The sequence below is a fragment of the Gracilinanus agilis genome, chromosome 3 (genome assembly GCF_016433145.1).
Source record: "Gracilinanus agilis isolate LMUSP501 chromosome 3, AgileGrace, whole genome shotgun sequence".
Lineage (NCBI taxonomy): Eukaryota > Metazoa > Chordata > Mammalia > Didelphimorphia > Didelphidae > Gracilinanus > Gracilinanus agilis.
In genome coordinates, this window is record NC_058132.1 from 681483321 (window position 1) to 681500913 (window position 17593).

Sequence of the window (17593 nt, forward strand, 5' to 3'; positions counted from 1 at the left end):
GAGAGAGAGAGAGAGAAAGAGAGAGAGGGGGAGAGAGCGAAGTTTTGAGCCCCAGGCTCAAAGGAGCGTTTTCTCCCAAATAATAATAACAATAATAACGGCGGCGGCGGCGGCGGCGGCGGCGACAGCAGCAGCAGCAGCAGCAGCAGCAGTAGCAGCGGTCCCAGCCGGTGGAGTTTTTTCTTCCTGATCCTGCCTCTAGTCCGTCTTCTTGCTCTGCGTTTTTAATCGCTTCTTGTCTTATTTTGTTGGGAGACGCGCGCTCCCGACCCCCCCACCCTTTCCTCCTCCCCTCTTCCCCCTCCCCCCGCCCTTGGGCCCCCCAAAAAGTCTCTCCGGCCCGTCCGGGACGCCCGAGGCCGGCCCCGGGGAGGTCGGGGGCCCGCGGAGCGCGATCGAGGGAGCGGCACGATGTACAACATGCTGGAGACCGACCTCAAGCCTCCCGGCCCGCAGCAAACTTCGGGGGGCGGCGGTGGCGGCGGCGGCGGTGGCGGCGGCGGCGGCCCCAACTCCACTTCGGCGGGCGGCACGAACCAGAAGAACAGCCCGGATCGCGTGAAGCGGCCCATGAATGCCTTCATGGTGTGGTCCCGCGGGCAGCGGCGCAAGATGGCCCAAGAGAACCCCAAGATGCACAACTCCGAAATCAGCAAGCGACTTGGCGCCGAGTGGAAGCTGCTGTCCGAGGCCGAGAAGCGTCCCTTCATCGACGAGGCCAAGCGGCTACGCGCCCTGCACATGAAAGAGCACCCGGACTATAAGTACCGGCCACGCCGGAAAACCAAGACGCTGCTCAAGAAGGACAAGTACACGCTGCCCGGCGGCCTGCTGGCGCCCGGCGGCAACAGCATGGGCGGCGGCGTCGGCGTCGGGGCCGGCGGCCTGGGCGGCGGCGTCAACCAGCGCATGGACAGCTACGCGCACATGAACGGCTGGAGCAACGGCGGCTACGGCATGATGCAGGAGCAGCTGGGCTACCCGCAGCACCCGGGCCTTAACGCGCACAATGCGGCTGCGGCGGCGGCCGCCGCAGCCGCAGCCGCCCAAATGCAGCCCATGCACCGCTACGACGTGAGCGCCCTGCAGTACAACTCCATGACGAGCTCGCAGACTTACATGAACGGCTCGCCCACTTACAGCAGCATGGCGTACTCGCAGCAGGCCGCCCCCGGCGGCGGCGCTGGCGGAGGCGGCGGTGGCGCCATGGCCCTGGGTTCCATGGGCTCCGTGGTCAAGTCGGAGGCTAGCTCCAGCCCCCCTGTGGTCACCTCATCGTCGCACTCCAGGGCGCCCTGCCAGGCCGGGGACCTGCGGGACATGATCAGCATGTACCTGCCCAGCGCCGAGGTGCCCGAGCCCGCGGCGCCCAGCAGACTGCACATGTCCCAGCACTACCAGGGCGCGCCGGTGCCGAGCACGGCCATCAACGGCACGCTGCCCCTGTCGCACATGTGAGCCCCGGAGCCCGGCAGGACAAGAACATTTTTTTTAAAGAAAAAGAAAAAAAAAAGACACAAAGAGACTGTATGGCATAGAGAAAGGGGGCCCGCCGCACCACGGGGTGGGAGGGGGGAAATGCCCCACCACCTACAGCAATGACAACTGCAAAGAAGAACTTAAGACACACATACACACACACACACACAAGACAAAAACAACACAAAAATCTAACAGCCACTGCAACACCGAGAAGAAAACTTTTATTGAGAGATTCCGGACTTCTTTTTGGGGGGACTATTTTTGTACAGAGAACTTGGGGGAGGGGAAGACAAAAAGGGGGGGCTTGTATAAATCTCTGAAGGGAAGAAAACTACACAAAACTTTTTAAAAAGTTCTAGCGTGGACGGTAGGAGCTTTGCAGAAAGTTTGCAAAAGTCTTTACCCATAATATTTAGAGCTAGTCTCCAAGTGACGACGAAAAAAATGTTTTAATATTTGCAAGCAACTTTTGTACAGTATTTATCGAGATAAACATGGCAATCAAAATGTCCATTGTTTCTAATCTGAAAATTTGCCAATATTTTTCAAAAGAGTTTTCTTGCAGAATTTCCGATCACTGCAACTGGAATTTGGGGCAGTTGCAAATGAGAGAGGAGGGAATTAATTTCAATTTGGACATTTTAATTGTTTAGAAATCGTACAAAAGGAGAAAAAAAGGTTAGGATACTTGCAAAAAACCATTTCCGTGGTTTTCTATCAAAGGGCAAACGTCTAGGTTGTACTCAATTTTTTTTTTTACTTATTGTTTAAAAAAAGGCAAAAGCTGGCCCCTCCATGCAGGCTGCCACGGCTGGTAATTTATAATAGCATTCATTTCCAAACTTTTCATTCTGTTTCAATTTGAACACAAATGAGAAAAAAAAAAAACAGCGAGAGCGACCTGAAATTACTGTGTTTGAAATATTTTCTTATGGTTTGTAATATTTCTGTAAATTGTGATATTTACGGTTTTTTTTTTCCTCCCTCATTTTCGGTAGTTGTATTTTAAAAACTCGGCTGACCCTGCGTTTCTTTAAACCAGTCTGCCGAGGGTCCATGTACATATATTTGAACTAATCCCGTCCTTATAACAGGTACATTTTCAACTTAAGTTTTTATTCCATTATGCACAGTTTGAGATAATAAATTTTTGAAATATGGACACTGAAATTCCATTTGCGTCTTGGATTTCTTTGGAGAAGACAATAGCGTTGTTTGGAAGCGCCTGGGGAAAGTAACCAGGCTCCTAAAATGGCCTTAGCAAAAACAACACAAGGTGTCCACAGTCGGGCACCAGGGTCCTGCCAATGCAAAATAGCCACTAAATAGGGGAGTTTAAAGTGCTTAGCTAATCGAACCGGGAATGTGGACCACTTTGCAGGTTGTCCGTTTTAGGTAAAATCAGGAGCTGCCAGTGACTCGGACCTTCGTAAAGGCACGTCTCCATCTTTAGCAGATGATAGTTGATGGTGGGTGGGGGGAAACGTGTGCGCTTTTACAGATTTAGAACACTTGTTGCAGAGGGCGAGAAGGCTTGCTCTGCCTCTCTTCCTGACCCGTCAGCCTCTGACTATGGATGTATGTGTTTGTAGGACCAGAGGCAAGCTGGAAGGGGAGATTATCAATAGCCAGGAAAACTGGCCAGAGGTGATGGGCCCAAAGGCAAAAACTGGGCGGGCTGTGTTGGGCTATGTTTGTTTTGTTTTAGCCCAGTTCACAGTGCACTGGTCTTTGGGAAGGTGAAGTATATTTAGAGGGACAAACGGTGTCTCTTTGTGTCAGAATAATTGGAAACTGGATGTTGAAAGTGCTGATGTGTGTGTGTGTGTGTGTGTTGGGGGGGGGGGGGGGTCTGGCCCTGCTATTGTCTGAGGGAAACAAGTGGTTTGTTTCTTTTGTTCGGAATTCCATAAACTTTCTCCTCTTTCCCCTCAAAGAGAGGAGAGGCCGGGGGAGGACCAGTTGTAAACCGTGCCGCTTATCACAGCTGGGGTTTTTATTTATTTTTCTTTCTATCTCCCTCCCTATCTTTGTCCGGATCCTTCTTTAAATTGCCAGCGCGGGTCGGAGACTGTAGCCCCAATTCGGATAATGTCTCCAGCCAAGGAGCATCCAGGCAGTCACCATTTGAAGGAAGAAACCAGCCGCTTCTGAGCTTTGCTTTGTCGGGTCTGTGTAAGTAATCATATTTGGCATTTCGGTGGTTGATGCCCCTGTTGCCGGTGTCAATACCTTGCTGTGCCCTAGAGCTGGCTGGCAGAGTTTGGCCCTGGGCCCCGTTGCAAAGGGAGCGAAGGAGAGGGTCCTTGGGCCCTGGACTTTGTCTAGGACCAGAGGCGGCCGAGCCTTTATTGGTTGGGGCTTTGAAGTAGTGAGGGGCTAGATGGGACTTCCCAACCACGTGTACCCCAAACTTCTCCAGATTAAGGTTATTGAGAAAAGCATGCGAAACGAATAGGAACTTTGCCGTTTGTGCTAACTTAATTTTTAAAAGTGGGTTCCTTTAACAAGTTTTTAATACCGAGTGTGCTTCCGTGGAGCTGGGAACTGTTTCAACCTGGTCTCCAGTTGGGCTCCCGAGTGCCGACTAATATTGAGATTTGAGCAGTATGCAGCTGGTAGGATTGCTCCTTCTTAGTTGCAAAGCAAACTTGTGTCCAGCAGCCAGGGTTCTTAGTGCCACTGTCTTAGGGGTGGGGGAGAGAACGGTGGGGGGCAAGAATGCGCTGCCGGCAACTGATATAAATGCATTTTGTAGGGTGCTCCGATTTTTTTCCCCTTTGGAGGCCCAAATTGAAAAGTTAAAAGCTTAACAACTAGACACTGGATTTAAGCTCTCCCTCTTCCCATGGACCTATTTTAGGGTTCGGATATGCACCGGTTTGTGAGCTCCTTACACTTTCTGGACAATGCTGTACTAGGGCAGACGAATTATTATTCCAGTTCCCTTCCCTGGGCCAGGCGATTTTTTTTTTCTAATTAATGCAGAGACTCTGAAAGAATTTCTCGGAGCTGCCCGGCTTTTGTAATGCATATAGGATTATTCACGTGGTGATGAGCACGTTTGCCTGCCCTTGATGGCACATATGAATAAAAGAAAACTTTGAATAAAGATCCAAACGATCTTGCCATCCATCAAGGAAAAAGATGCAAGAGATTTGAGCCTGGCGTCGGCATTTTTCTTTTTAAATAAAAGGGAACTTTTAAAAATACATCCATATATGCATATAGATTGCATACATATATTTATATGTGTGTACTGTAGTGCACTTTAAAAAACCCACTTAAACAGGAGACACTCAGCCCTTAAGCTACTTACTGCCGCCTGCGACTTTTTGTTGACGAATTACCGGGGTTCAGCTATTTTGAATAGGGAGAAGAGATTGGGGTGGGGGGACAGAAGAGAATTTTGCAAGGTTGCACTAGATGAAGAGATTGTCCCTTGTCTGCCAAAACAACAATAAATGTCCCCCTTCCAAAGGCATGTCCTTGAACCGAGAGAAACTAAAAGCCTTTCATGTGAATTTAAATTCTTCCATTAAAAAAATCACCCCTCCCCCCCAAAAAAAAGTCTGGGATGAATTTCAATTTTTAGTTTCCTTTTTTTGAAATGAGTGCCATTTCAAAACTACTTTTTAAATTATTTTCTTTCTTGAAATCTGGTTTTTTTCTAGGGGAAGAAGGAATTGGGGAGCCTTTCTTGCATTGGCTATCTTCCTCAGGTTTGAAGTTGCACAGGATTTACTTAACCCAAAGAGGGGAGTAGTGTTGGGGAAGGTTGAATATGGTTTGAGATGCTCTTTCAGTTTCTGGGCAAGTGAGTGGATTTTTGCTGTTGTCATTAACCTACTCTGGAGTCCCTCTGAACCCCAGGATAACACCATCCTTTCCCTTGTAAATGTTTCTTTTTTTTTTTTTTTTCCCTCGCCCGCAAGCGTCCTTTAAAGACAGGGTGTTAAAATATTTTGTTGAACTGGAGAGGTAGATTAGCAGGGTTTCTTGCCAAAGCTGGGAAGCTGGTGTTACAGGCGGTCCCTGGGGGACGTGGCTCACATTAACAGCGAAATGCGTATTTGACAAGGGCTCATTCTGAAGTATTATTACTTCGAACTGGTCCCTACTGGACTTTCCGAGGGGTCAGAGAGCAGCGCTGCAATTAATTATTTAGCCTGCTCCTAGATTTGCTTGTAATCGTTGAACTTATTTCGAGAACTGACACATGCTTCCAGGCGGGGATCTCTGGAGGCTCTCGTTTTCTAGGCAGCCATGCAACCCAGGCCCTGACAGCTCAGAGTTAAGCTGGCTTTTTTTTTTTTTTTTTTTTTTTTTTCCCTTTCATCTAACCTGTTCCCCGGCTAGAGCGCAGTGCCAGGCTCCTTTTCTCCAGTCCAACTCCTACCCGTAGTGGGGAGAGAATTCCGCGGGGAGGACCTGCCTGGCCAGTCTCCTTCCAGGTTTCGAGCCCGGCTGAGGAGGAGGCATGGGGGCCAGGGACAGGACGAGGAGGATTCTAGAGATCCTGCAGGTGGTGGGATGAGGTGGGGGTGGGGTGGGGTCTCCAAGGCTACTGGCTAGTTGCGGAGAGGTGTGACTGGACCGACCTGCTTCCTCCTGCTTCCTTCTAATTGCCAAACTAGGGTCGGGCCGGTATTTAGGATGCTCAGGGGGGGAAAAAAACGGAGTGAGATTAGGTGACAATATATGTTGAATGAATAAGAAATAAGCTGTGAGGGGTAGGGGTGGGGGGGGCTCAAAACCGTAATTACAAACCCAATTCATTCAGCTTTTCAGGACTTTTGTTGTGGGAGCGCCATTGACGGCTTTCGAGCTGCCAGTTTTCTTACATTAAAAAGGAGAACTCAGCGCCTCAGGGGGACCAGCCGGCTGAACCGCTTAACTGCATAGTGATGGGGTCCTCATTTGGAGCCTTTACAAGGGGGAAATTAAACAGACCCTTTGTACGCTCCCGGGTTTACTTTTCAATTGCTGACAGTTTATAGCTAACTGCTCGGAGATGGGGGTTTGATTGTGTAGAGATCGCCTGCTAGTTAGTGCCACAGCTATTTATTTTTTTCTGCTCCACTTATTTGTTTATTTATCCATTCATTTATTTATCTCACTATCTGGTGTAATTTAAGAACCGTCCATCCTTCCCTCCCCTCCCCCCCCCACCCCTTTCTATTCCCTTCACCCATATCACCACCTCCCCAGATCTCCCTGGAGTCTAGGGAATTTCTGGAGGTGGTGGGCCACGTTTTGCTTTTAAAAACCAAATACACTTTGTGAGCAGCTACAAGAGAAAAGTGAATTCCTTTCGTTCTCTCTCCCTTTCCATTCCTAGAATCCCAAGTTAAAAAAAAAAATCCTTTGCCTCTCACCTTTGGGTCTTCCTCCTGAATTTCTTTGCAATAGAATTAAAATGAGGGACTCGGAGCTCCCCGGAGGCCCCTGGGACTTGGTGGTGGGTATATGTGGGGGAGAAGGGGGAGAGGGAACAAGAAGTCAAGCATCTTGTCCTCCCCCTTCTGTAGGGGTTGGAGGTTCATTCAATGATGACTGGGCCTGTTTGAGCCAGACTGAATAGAAGACAGCCTGTGTGAGTTCTCAAGTCTTTCTGCCCTGCTTATTCTTTAACCTTTGGTTGGGTAAAGTGTCCCTCCTTAAGCTGTTGAAGGAGAAGGAAGCCCAAAGAGGTACTCCTCAATGGTAATGAGTAACCTGGCATAGTGAAATGAAGTGGGAGATGGAAGAGTTTTTCTCCTATGCTGGCTGGCCTGCCTGCCCTCTTAGGCAGTTTGGAAATGCCTATAGCTGATCTAGAACTTCTTGGTTTCAGGAGGGAAAACTTTTACAACTTTCTCGGAGGTGCAAAACAAGACAGGGAAAGAGAACCCTCTTCCCACCCTCATTTCCTATTTCTAATCCCTGCCCTTCTGAGGTCCATCAAATTTTTTACTTTCAGTTTTCAGTCAGCTGGAATGATTTATTTCTGAATTACAGGTTATTTCAGATGTGACTTTTTTTTAATGATTCAAGATTTTCTCCCTTTGATATTAAGCAGGTAGGGGAACAGGTGAAGCTGAGCTTTTTAGATAGGGTATATAGAACCTTCTTATGTTCACATGTTCAAACACTTTTTCTTGGTTTGTGGGCTGACAATCTTTAGGATTCCTGGAACTCCTGGTCCTCAAGTTCTTTTCAAAATAAACCCCCTTTTCTTGGCACAAAGACTTTAGATGTTCTGATTTTGAAGGACAGCTTCAACACCAAGGACTTCTCAGGTTTTCAGATGTTATTGATCTATACCACAACTGCCCTGCTTTTAGAGTAGTATTGGGGTGGGTTGAGATGCTTACCTGCCTCTGAAGCCAGCATACTTGCTGATATACTGCAGCCTTACCCTTCTGGGCCTCATAGTTCCCAAGTCCTGCCCTCTCACCTACCTATGGGATGAAGAAAAAACGATTCTCTGGAGGTGTGTTTTGGAACTGAGCAACTTTGCTGTTGAGTTAGTTACTGGTCCCAGATATCACTGGCCCCCGACTGGGAAGAATTAGCTAGTTAACAAAAAAGGGTTTTCCAGGATCCCCCCATCTCAGACATCACCATCTGCTTTGGGCTGGTGTGAGGGGTCAACATTAGGGTGCTCCCTCAGGTAGCCTAGCAGCTTAAACAAATTCCATATTTAGCATTCACTCTTGTGACCAAAGCCCTATAATCCAGAAGAGGGGAGGAATGGACTCTAGAGTCTCTTTGGTCAGCCCAGGGTTGCCTTCCCTGAAATCCTGACTTCCTTAGGGGCTCACTCCCTTGGTCTACCCTCTTGCTTGCATTCTGATCCCCAAATCTGTGGTGGTTGGTGTTTAGGAGAGAAAGCAAAACTTGAATTTAACTGCACAGGGATCTTTTCCTGCATACTTATTCTTTTAAGGCTATTAGTGGAAAATCTTTTCATTCCTAAACCCCTAGTATTCTGGGCTTTGCAATCATGATCTAGGACCTGTTTAGAATAAGGGTCCTGAAACTAATCCTTACTGGCCAGCTCATATATAAGGCTGGAAAGGACAGAGACTACTGACTCGGGCTCAGTGGAGAAGGGAAGCTCCTAGGTGATGTTCCTCTTTCAATCTTGTCCCCCAGGGCAGAAAGCCTAGCCAGGTGGTCCCCGAGATGGAGCTGTTAGCTCAGGTGTGGAGGGCACCTTGCTACCACCTGCTTCCTCTCCTGTCCCACTAGATCCGGGAAGCCGGGACCAGAGACTAGTCCAGCTTGGACACCTTCCTCTCCTTTCCTTCAGCGTTTTCTTTCTCCCACTCCTATTCCCAGTTTGGGTGCTTCCCTCCTATGGACTCCTATTCCCACTACCTTGTCACCCAGCAAACTTGTCCTTGTTTAGGCAGGATGCCTGGCCCGCACCACAGACGGACAAGAAGGGAAGGAGGTTGGGGAGGAGCTGCCCCCGCCCTCCCAAGACAGAGAAATAATAAACGCATTAAAAGGAGCCTAGGCGAATTCGGGCAGAGGGCCCTTATCGCCAGCGGCCAGGCCCGGCGCAGCCCCAGTTCCCCCCAGCCCCAGCCCCCAGCCCGTGACGTCACCAGCGCGGCCTGACGGCCAGCGAGTTATGGAATTCTTTATTTTAGCTAACATAACAACAGCGAAATAGACCAGGCTGCCTGGGGAAACGAATGTGGCCTCACTGCCGCCACTTCGCACAGTCTTCCTGGCCCGCTCCGATACTCTCGCCTTCAACCGAGGAGACACGGGGACCCAGATAGTTACCGGCCCTCTAAAGCGGAGAAGTCCCACACCCACACTCATGAACACCCACCGAGGCACTGAATCCTGTTTTCCAAAGCAGCACCGATCCACGCCATTCTCAGAGCATTTGGAATTTGTTGTGGGATCTGTTTGGGTGCCTTTATGTTTTTGTTTACGTCTGCTTTGTTTGGAGACGCCCAACAAATGGGGAGGGGGGGAATTCTTTAAGAACAGAAAAACACTGTTGTGTCTGCTGTGGGTTTGGGGAGGTGGCTGTAAGGACTGGCTCTCCTACCGCGGAGTTTGCTAAGTTAAAAGGCTTAGATGGCTCCTGCTTGGGGTAGATTTGAGAGCAGGTCGGATCCCTTTGCACTGCCCCTCCACCTACCTCATCCCGGATCCCTAGCTCAGAGATTTTTGTGACTTTAAAATGTGTCTTTTCTTAAAAACCAAATAAGAGAGAGGGAGGAACGGCATTTAATTAAGCCTTATAATCGCTGCAAGTCAGCTAGCAATTGAAATATTTTTGACAAGAGGTAAATCAGAAATAGCAATAAAGTTGGGGAAATGGTATGGGAGCATGGAATGAACCTTACTTCCCATCTCCCCCCTTTAGTTTTCCATATCAAAATTTTAGTTTAAAGTGTTTTGAATTCAGAGTATGCTGAGAAGGGTCTGGAAATCTCTGCCCTGTACTTTGAGAACTTAGGAGATGAGCAGAATTGGTAATGATGTGGTGTGAACGTGGGTGCGGGTGCTTCACTCTGCATGCAGTTCAATTGGCAGGGGTTCATCCGCAGGTCGGTTGGAGTATCACAGTCAAAGACCCAAAGCTGGGCTTATTATGTAAGGCTTCTGCTTTATTGAGACTGCAAAATCCCAGGGCAAGTTTTTCCCTTCCCTTCCCTACTCTAGCTTCCTCCTTTCTCCTCCCCCTCCTCCTCTCAGGGAAACAGCAGCATCCTTAAGAGACCAGTTTCCCTGATGGGATTATGTTTACCTTAACTCCAGTTGAGCTGGGTGCACAGGCTCATCAACTATTTTTTTTTTCTTCCCCAACACCCGAGCCACTTTTCAGTGTTAAATGGGTGCCCAGACATCCTGGAATCCAAGATGGCAAAAATCACCCTGGAGCATATGGGACCTGCCATAATTGTGAGAAAATTAATTTAAATGTTTCGATAACACTTCAGGGAAGGAGTTATCCTTCCTCTCTCCTCCCCCCATTAGCAAGTTGGTTTCCTAGCAGGAATTATGAATTTTCTTCAACCACTGATGATGGCATAAATCAGTTGCTTTCTCCCCTTTCACCTTGAAGTCCTTTCCGGAGCTCAACTTCAGGCAGGCTGGGAGGACTGTGTGACTGCCTTAGGCTCCTTGTCTTTTACTGCAGGAGTCCTCATGTGAAGGACTGGTCCCCTTCTAGAAGTGCAAAGAGGCAAGAGGCTAAAAGAGGAGGATTATAAGGTTAGGGAGATGAGCTCCAAAAGGAGTTGCAAATATCAAGTATTGTAAGATTTTTTTTTTCTGTCACTGACTGGCAATACTCATTTTTATGTGTGTGTTGGTGTGAAAAGCAGGAAGAAATGTAATGAATTGAGCGCTGTCAGAGACGTCTTCTATTTGAACAATCTACGATGTGAATGGCAGGAACTCCCTGATCCAGTGCAGGTGCAGTAGAAATGGGGAAGGGGAGGAGGGGGACGCTCTCTCTGTTCAGTCAGAAAAGCCCCATTCTCTACAATAGACCACACACTGCCAGCCAGCGTGGCAGCGACTCACACTCGCAGCCTTGCTTCCCCCCTCCATCGTTCAGAGTTCACAAAGTGGCCATAGAGCCCTCTCTCGTTAGGGTCTTTAATGAACCTTTCCTGACTGGCGTGGCCAACCTCAAAATGTGCTAAGTTCCACTTGAGGCAGGATGGATGGGACCAACTACTTGATATCCCAGTTGTTGGATATATATGTGTGTTTGGAGGTATCACATAGGGGAGGGGTCCAGAGAAAGACATGTAAAGTTGGTGGTAGTTTCTCTTCCTCTCTACCCCAACCCCCAACTATCCCCAGAGACACAACAGCCCTGGACCAGCCAAAGCTGCAAGTCAGGAACGGTAAACAACACAGTATTATCTAGAAGTTGCTTCTATATTCTGCAAATTTGAGCCTCAAAAACCCACTAAATATTTTAAGGCAGCCCATTGGCAAATTATAGCGGGAGATCCCAGCATTTCTATGGCTCAGTGAAGTTTGCAAAACAGTTTCACAGAAGCCAATCAATCCTTGAAAATCAGAAACTGCAAATAGGAATAATGACATTTCCATAGCATTTTCAAGTTTGCAAAGACATTTACCTGTCTTAGTTCATGTAAGTTTCACCACCTCTTGGAAGTTGCAGGTTAGAAAACAATAATAATAACAACAATAATAATATAGGGATGCTTGATGTTTCTATAGCCCTTTAAGATTTGCAAAGCTCTTTTAAAACACTGTCTCATCTAAACCTCACAACAGTATTGTGGGAGTAGATACTATAGAATTAGAATTGCTTAGCTGGTTGTTTGTAGTCCCCGGTTTTTGTTGGTGGTTGTTGTTTTTTGTTTTTTTTTGGGGGGGGGGGTTCAATATTTTTCTAACCCTGTTCTCATTTGAGAATCACTCTTAGATTTTCTTCCTCTCGGTGAGTGGGTTAATCCGGCCTATGGACATATATTAATCTTGTAGAAGTGGAATTCTCTCCCCCTTTGGAATTAGCTATTACTGGGGAAGGGGATATCAGTCAGTTTTTTTTTTTTAAGCCCCTGGGCTGGTGGCTGGTGGAGCAGGAAGGACGCCAAGTTTGCCAGCCCTTGCCAGCTCCCCCCTGGGCGGCTTCCTGGGCTGGGGCCTCCTTGGGAAGACAAACGCATTTTCCAATTGGGAGCTTCGAAGGGCCCGCCGCCGTTCCACTTGATTACTCGAATTTTTAACTCGGGATTATTCCACGAGGCAGGGAAGCTCTTCCTACTTCTGGCTGGAAGGTTCTGGTTGAGTTAGCCCTCCTTCTTCCCTCCCTTCCTCTTCCCCACCCTTCTCTGCCCTGATTGCCCTCCTAAGGAACTATTTAGCCAGGAAGGGGAGGGGAGGGAAGTGGGGCTGGGTCCCAGAGCTCCTGCTCGCCCCCCCTCCCCACATCCCCCGGGGTCTCAGAGGCTGCCACAGCCCTCACCCTGGCCGCTTGGGCTTCCCCCTGACTCCTCCTGCGAGCAGCAGATTATCCCCCTTCGCCAGAATCTGCTGATGCATCGCACCGGGGAAAATAGCTCTGTGTTTGCTTATGAAAACTCATGTAACCGTACAAGTTTTTCTACACGGTAACAAATAGCATCAACTTCTGAGGCCCCTGAGTGAAACCATTATTTGCCTGAATACCGTTAAACTGAGGGGAGGGGGATGGGACGCTAGCAGGCCAAGTGATTACTGTTGGTGTAAGCGCCTGGTAGCTTGTCAGCTGCTCTGAGCTGAGACACCCCCCCCACACACACACACACATATTACACTTCTACCCCCACCCAAGGGATCCCTGTCTTTTGGGGGCTGGGGGGCCAGGGGGACAAGTGGTTTTTTTTTTTTTTTTTTTTTTTACAGCAAGGAAGAGGGAAAAGGGATGGAAGACTGACAAAGGACCATATTCAATGGCGGTTTATTTATTTATTTCAATAAAGAAATTGGCTTTTTCGTAGTATCTGGACTCTTTGCTTGATCTGGGTCCCTTGGTGTGACTCTAAATCGTTTGACCACAGGACCCCCAGGCTTATTTCCGGCTGGAGTTGAAAGAGGACCCCCTCCACCTGGAGCTTAGCGGTAGCCAGTCCGCCTCCTTTCCTCCGGGAGGAATGCACAGGATGGGGCGAAGCGGGGTGGGGGTCTGAGCCACACTTCACCCAGGTTCTCAGGCTGTCCGTACCTCCTGGCTTGCCAGTCAGAAAGACGCTACCCACCTTCTCGCAGACCACTAGCGTCCCTTTTCCCTTCCCCTCCCCCCTTCCAGCCCAACCCTCCGCTGCTACCTGATAGCTAGCCTCTGCATCCTCTGTACACACCCATCATTAATCCTTCTTAGCAAAGCCCTCAGTCGGTACTCATGGGGCAGCTCCAACCTATTTAGATTGCCTTGGTTGGTTGCACAAATTTAAGTGGGCAAAGAGTTATAAACCTAATAACCTAGAGAGAGAGAGAGAGAGAGAGGAAAATGAGAATGAATATGATTTGATTATAGAAGATGAGAAATATACTGGGGGTGTTAGGATACAGCCTTCATCAGCCCGGCTCTTAGACTTCAGGCTTTGGAGACAGTGAACTTAAATGCGAACACATACGCTTGCACACACAGATCCCGGGCTAAGAAGAGGCAGCCTCCACTAGACCGCTGCTGGGCTATTCCAGGAAGAATGAATGGTTGCTGGGTAGGGAACAACGGAAAGGCAGGAGAGGACGAATAAACGGTTTTCTTAGCTAGAGATTCCTTGAGAAACATGCTCAGCCGGAGCAGGTAGTGGACCCTTAGCTTCTTCTGAGCGCTTTGTCTTTTAGCTTTCTTCCAGAACCCCAGGGGCTCACCCCTTCGGGTCTGGCGCTGGAGCCACTGGTGCTGCCCTCGCTCCCTTGCTCGCTGCAGCTCCCCGGGTCCCCGCTTCCCCTTTTTTTTTTTTTTTTAAACGCTCGCATATTGTTTGATTACTAATTCGAGTTAATATGATCTTTATGGCAACATAACAGTGGGTAATTGGCCCTTTTTTCCGCGCAACAATGTAAATCACAATCGCTTTATTATTTAATAACGTCAAACGCTTCGTTGGATTGGCCCCGACCGAGAAGACCTTTTCTTTCTCGGCAGTGTTGTGGGGGAAGAACAATGCCGGTCTAATTGTGGGGATTTCATAAGCTGGCTCCCGTAAGTGAGCAGCTCCAAGATGGACCTTCCAGCAGATGTGGGCCCGGCCCCCTCCTCCAGCATATACAGTCCCAAACATTCACACATGTATAGTCACAGGCACACACACACAACGACACAGACATTAAGGCACTCAGAATTCCTAAAGACACAATAACATACAAAGCAGAGTCACACTACATTGTCACACACAGTCACAGACATTGAAACACAAGGCAACAATAGTCACACTCAGTCACAGACACTGTCAGTAACTCTGTCATACCCATACACAGAGTCAACGATATTTACTCAGGCCATAATGCTCACACATACAAACTGAGATACTTCATTAGAAAATGGGCATTTTCTTTCTTTTCTTCTGTCCTTCCTTTCTTCCTCTTCCCCTTTTCTTTTTCTTTATCTCTTTTCCCATTTCTTCATCATTTTCCCTTTCTTTCTTTTTCTTTTTCCTTTGTTTACCCCCCTTTTCTTCCTCTTTCCCCTTTCTCTTTTTCTTTCTTCCTTTCCCTGACTATCTTTCCTTCTTTCTTATTTTCTTTCTTTCTCTCCCATTTCTTCTTTCTCTTTTCTTTGTTTCATTCTCTTTTTCTCTCTTCTTCTCAGATCCTAGCAACAACCTAAATCTTCCAGAAGCAAACACATCCCCTCCCCAGGGTTGCTCACCAGGGCTTATCCCCTTCCTAGCACTTCAGTTTAAAAACTTCAGAAACCAGTTAGGGTAGCTAGCATCACTCACAAAACCTAAACTTTCCCTTCATTTATTATTAATTTTTTTTTAATTTTTACGGGTCACCTAGGAGTAAGCCTGGCAGATTTCCCCCTTTTCTTTCTAGTTCTTTTCTTTTCCCTTTTAACATTTCAAGTGATTCCCCCAACTCCATTCCAGATCTAGGAATATGTGCATGCCTGCCTATCCTGGGTTGTCCCTCAGAGGGGGATACCAGAGTTTTGCAAGTTTTACAAGAGGTATTCTTTTGCAAATTGGGGGAGGGGGAACAGACCAAATCAGCCCAAAGACCCCTGCAGACACAGGAGACTGGAAGGAGAGCGGGGCTCCCTTCTGGGTCCATAGTTAGATGACCAGAGGAAGGCCAGGTCTGAATGATGAAATCGGTCTTCATATCACCAGTGGTAAGGGGCGCCATCTCTCAGAACTGCCTGCTTCAAGGGTCATGGAAGTTCCTATGACTGTCCAAATACTTTCCAGATTGTACTGATCATCAATTAGTATTCATGTCTAGCAGACACCTGGGACTGTGGTTACGAGGTTTGGGAGTGGGTCCCCCCCCTACACACACTTCTTTTTTCTTTACATTTAAATGAACTGGGCGAAGGCAGAAGCTTGAGCTTGGCTCTGTTTCCTGGTAAGCTGCCCTCCCCACATCATTTCTAAGGTAAACAAGAAATGTGAACATGGTGGCCCTTTCACTACTGATTCCCCTCCCCTGGTGTCACAACCTGTCACTGAAGCAGATGCGGTCCCTGGATGGATTTTAAAAACACATACTCCCTTCTTCCTCATCCTCATCTTGTTCTTTGTATTAATTTCGAAAACAGAATTTTTAACTTTCCCCTCTTGTAGGCCCCCCATACACACATACATCCCCTTCTCTTTCTAAGAGAGCAAAAGGAGGAGGAGGTGGTGCCGATAGGGGAACCCTTTCCCCTAAAAGTATTATTCGAGGGAAAGGATTTATTTAGAAAACTTTCATCCCCAAGAGTTGGGGACAGTGTTATTCTTCCGCCTGCTCTTGTTGGCTTTCCCCGGAGCCTTAAACAATGCGCGCTTTGACTGGCTCCAGCTTCCCAGCGCGCCCTCCCTCTGCGGGAGCTGAAGGGGCCTGGACTGAATTCTAACTCTGGAAGGAGGGGTGGGGGGAGGTTGTGGGGGAAGACAAGAAGAAATGGCACTCAAGGGCCCAAGATTGTCTTTGCTGTCCTCTTACCCTGCCTTCCCCCTTCCTGCGTTCTGAGTGTTTAGTTGGGGGTGAGGACTTTGGCTGTTGTTTGTGGTGGTCCAGAGAGGATTTTCTGAAAATTTCATAAGAAAACACAACAAAATTTTAGAAAAATCAGCTCCGAAGTGGAAGCATCTGTAATCTGCCTGGGAACCCATTTTCTTATAGATTAAATATAGATAGGTAGGTAGGTAGATATATAGAAATTTTTTTGAACCTCTAGTTGATTTATCAAGAATTTAAGAACAACCTGTATGCCTACTCAGCCTGAATCCTAGCACCCAGAGAAGCCACAGTGTCCCAACAGACAAGGTGTGATTTGATACTCTGGTTAGAATTTTAAAAATGCTTATGTCCCAGTTAAAACATCTATGTTTCTCCTAGCCCACATGCAATTCTTTTTCTTTTCTAAGCTTCTTTCCTTCCACTTGAGAACGACAAGAGAGACATCAGGGCTCATGTATTCATGTCCTCTTCTTTTATTGAGGAAACTCAGATTCACTTGCCCCCCCTCCCTTGTATCTCTGACATTGCATTTCCAGAGAAGGGATGCTCTCAGTTAATGTGACTTGTCTAACTCTTCCCAATTCGAAGCTTCTCTTCTCTTCTCTTGTTTTACCAAGAAGATCTCCCAACCTAAATTCCCTCGCCCGCCCGAGTAAGCGAGAATAATTAAGATCCCATTCAGAACTTTGTTCACAAGCCTTGGGTGTGGCGTGGGATGTCGTGTTTCTGCAACGTATGAAAAACTGGCCACTAGAGCCTCAGATTGTGCCTAGGAAAAAGCTCACTTGGTCTCTGTCTTCGGAGCCTTAAGACTCCAGAGAATCTGAAAGTTTCAAAGGACCAAACCCTGGCCACTGTTACCTGGCGGGAACGAAAGGGTTAAGAACCCTGCGTGGAGGCTGTGAAGTAAATTAGCCCGGAGTTTGGGCATCTTTTGATCTGAATCGGGAGACCTCGGCCTCCACTTGGCTCATCAGTTACTTGCCCGTATTTAGAAAGTTGGGGAAAGAGGAAGAACTGAAGAAGAAAAGGAGGAAGAGAGGCAGGGGAGGGGCTTGTCATGGCTACGCCCCTTTTCTAATGAATTCATTTCCATATCTATGTGGCTCGAAATTGCTGCGGAGCCTCCAACCTTGCGAACGTTGAGGTTTCAGTGAATCCTGCACTATGGAGGCAGGCACAAAAAAAAAAAAAAAACGGCACGGAGAAACTTTCGGGGAGGGGGGGGCAGGAAATTGTTATATTGGTAACGTTTGCTCCAAGTATTGGTCTTGGCAACATCAACAGGCAGCTAATGGTTCTAGTATACCCTAGGATTTCCACCGGCCTCCAAATACGTCCAGTGCAGATAGAAACAAACTTTATTCCCTGTCTCTTTCTCTAGCTCTGTCTTCCTCTCTCTCTCTCTCTCTCTCTCTCTCTCTCTCTCTCTCTCTCTCTCTCTCTCTCTCTC

General features: G+C 47.9%; 1 protein-coding gene across 1 annotated transcript; it reads left to right on the top strand.

Annotated features, from left to right (window-relative positions):
• The first annotated feature begins 411 nt into the window (after nt 1-411).
• On the top strand, nt 412-1596 carry SOX2 (SRY-box transcription factor 2). The gene has a single exon (XM_044667779.1). The coding sequence runs from the start codon at nt 412-414 to the stop codon at nt 1456-1458; it is 1047 nt and encodes a 348-aa protein (XP_044523714.1). The 3' UTR covers nt 1459-1596.
• Nucleotides 1597-17593: the final 15997 nt, after the last annotated feature.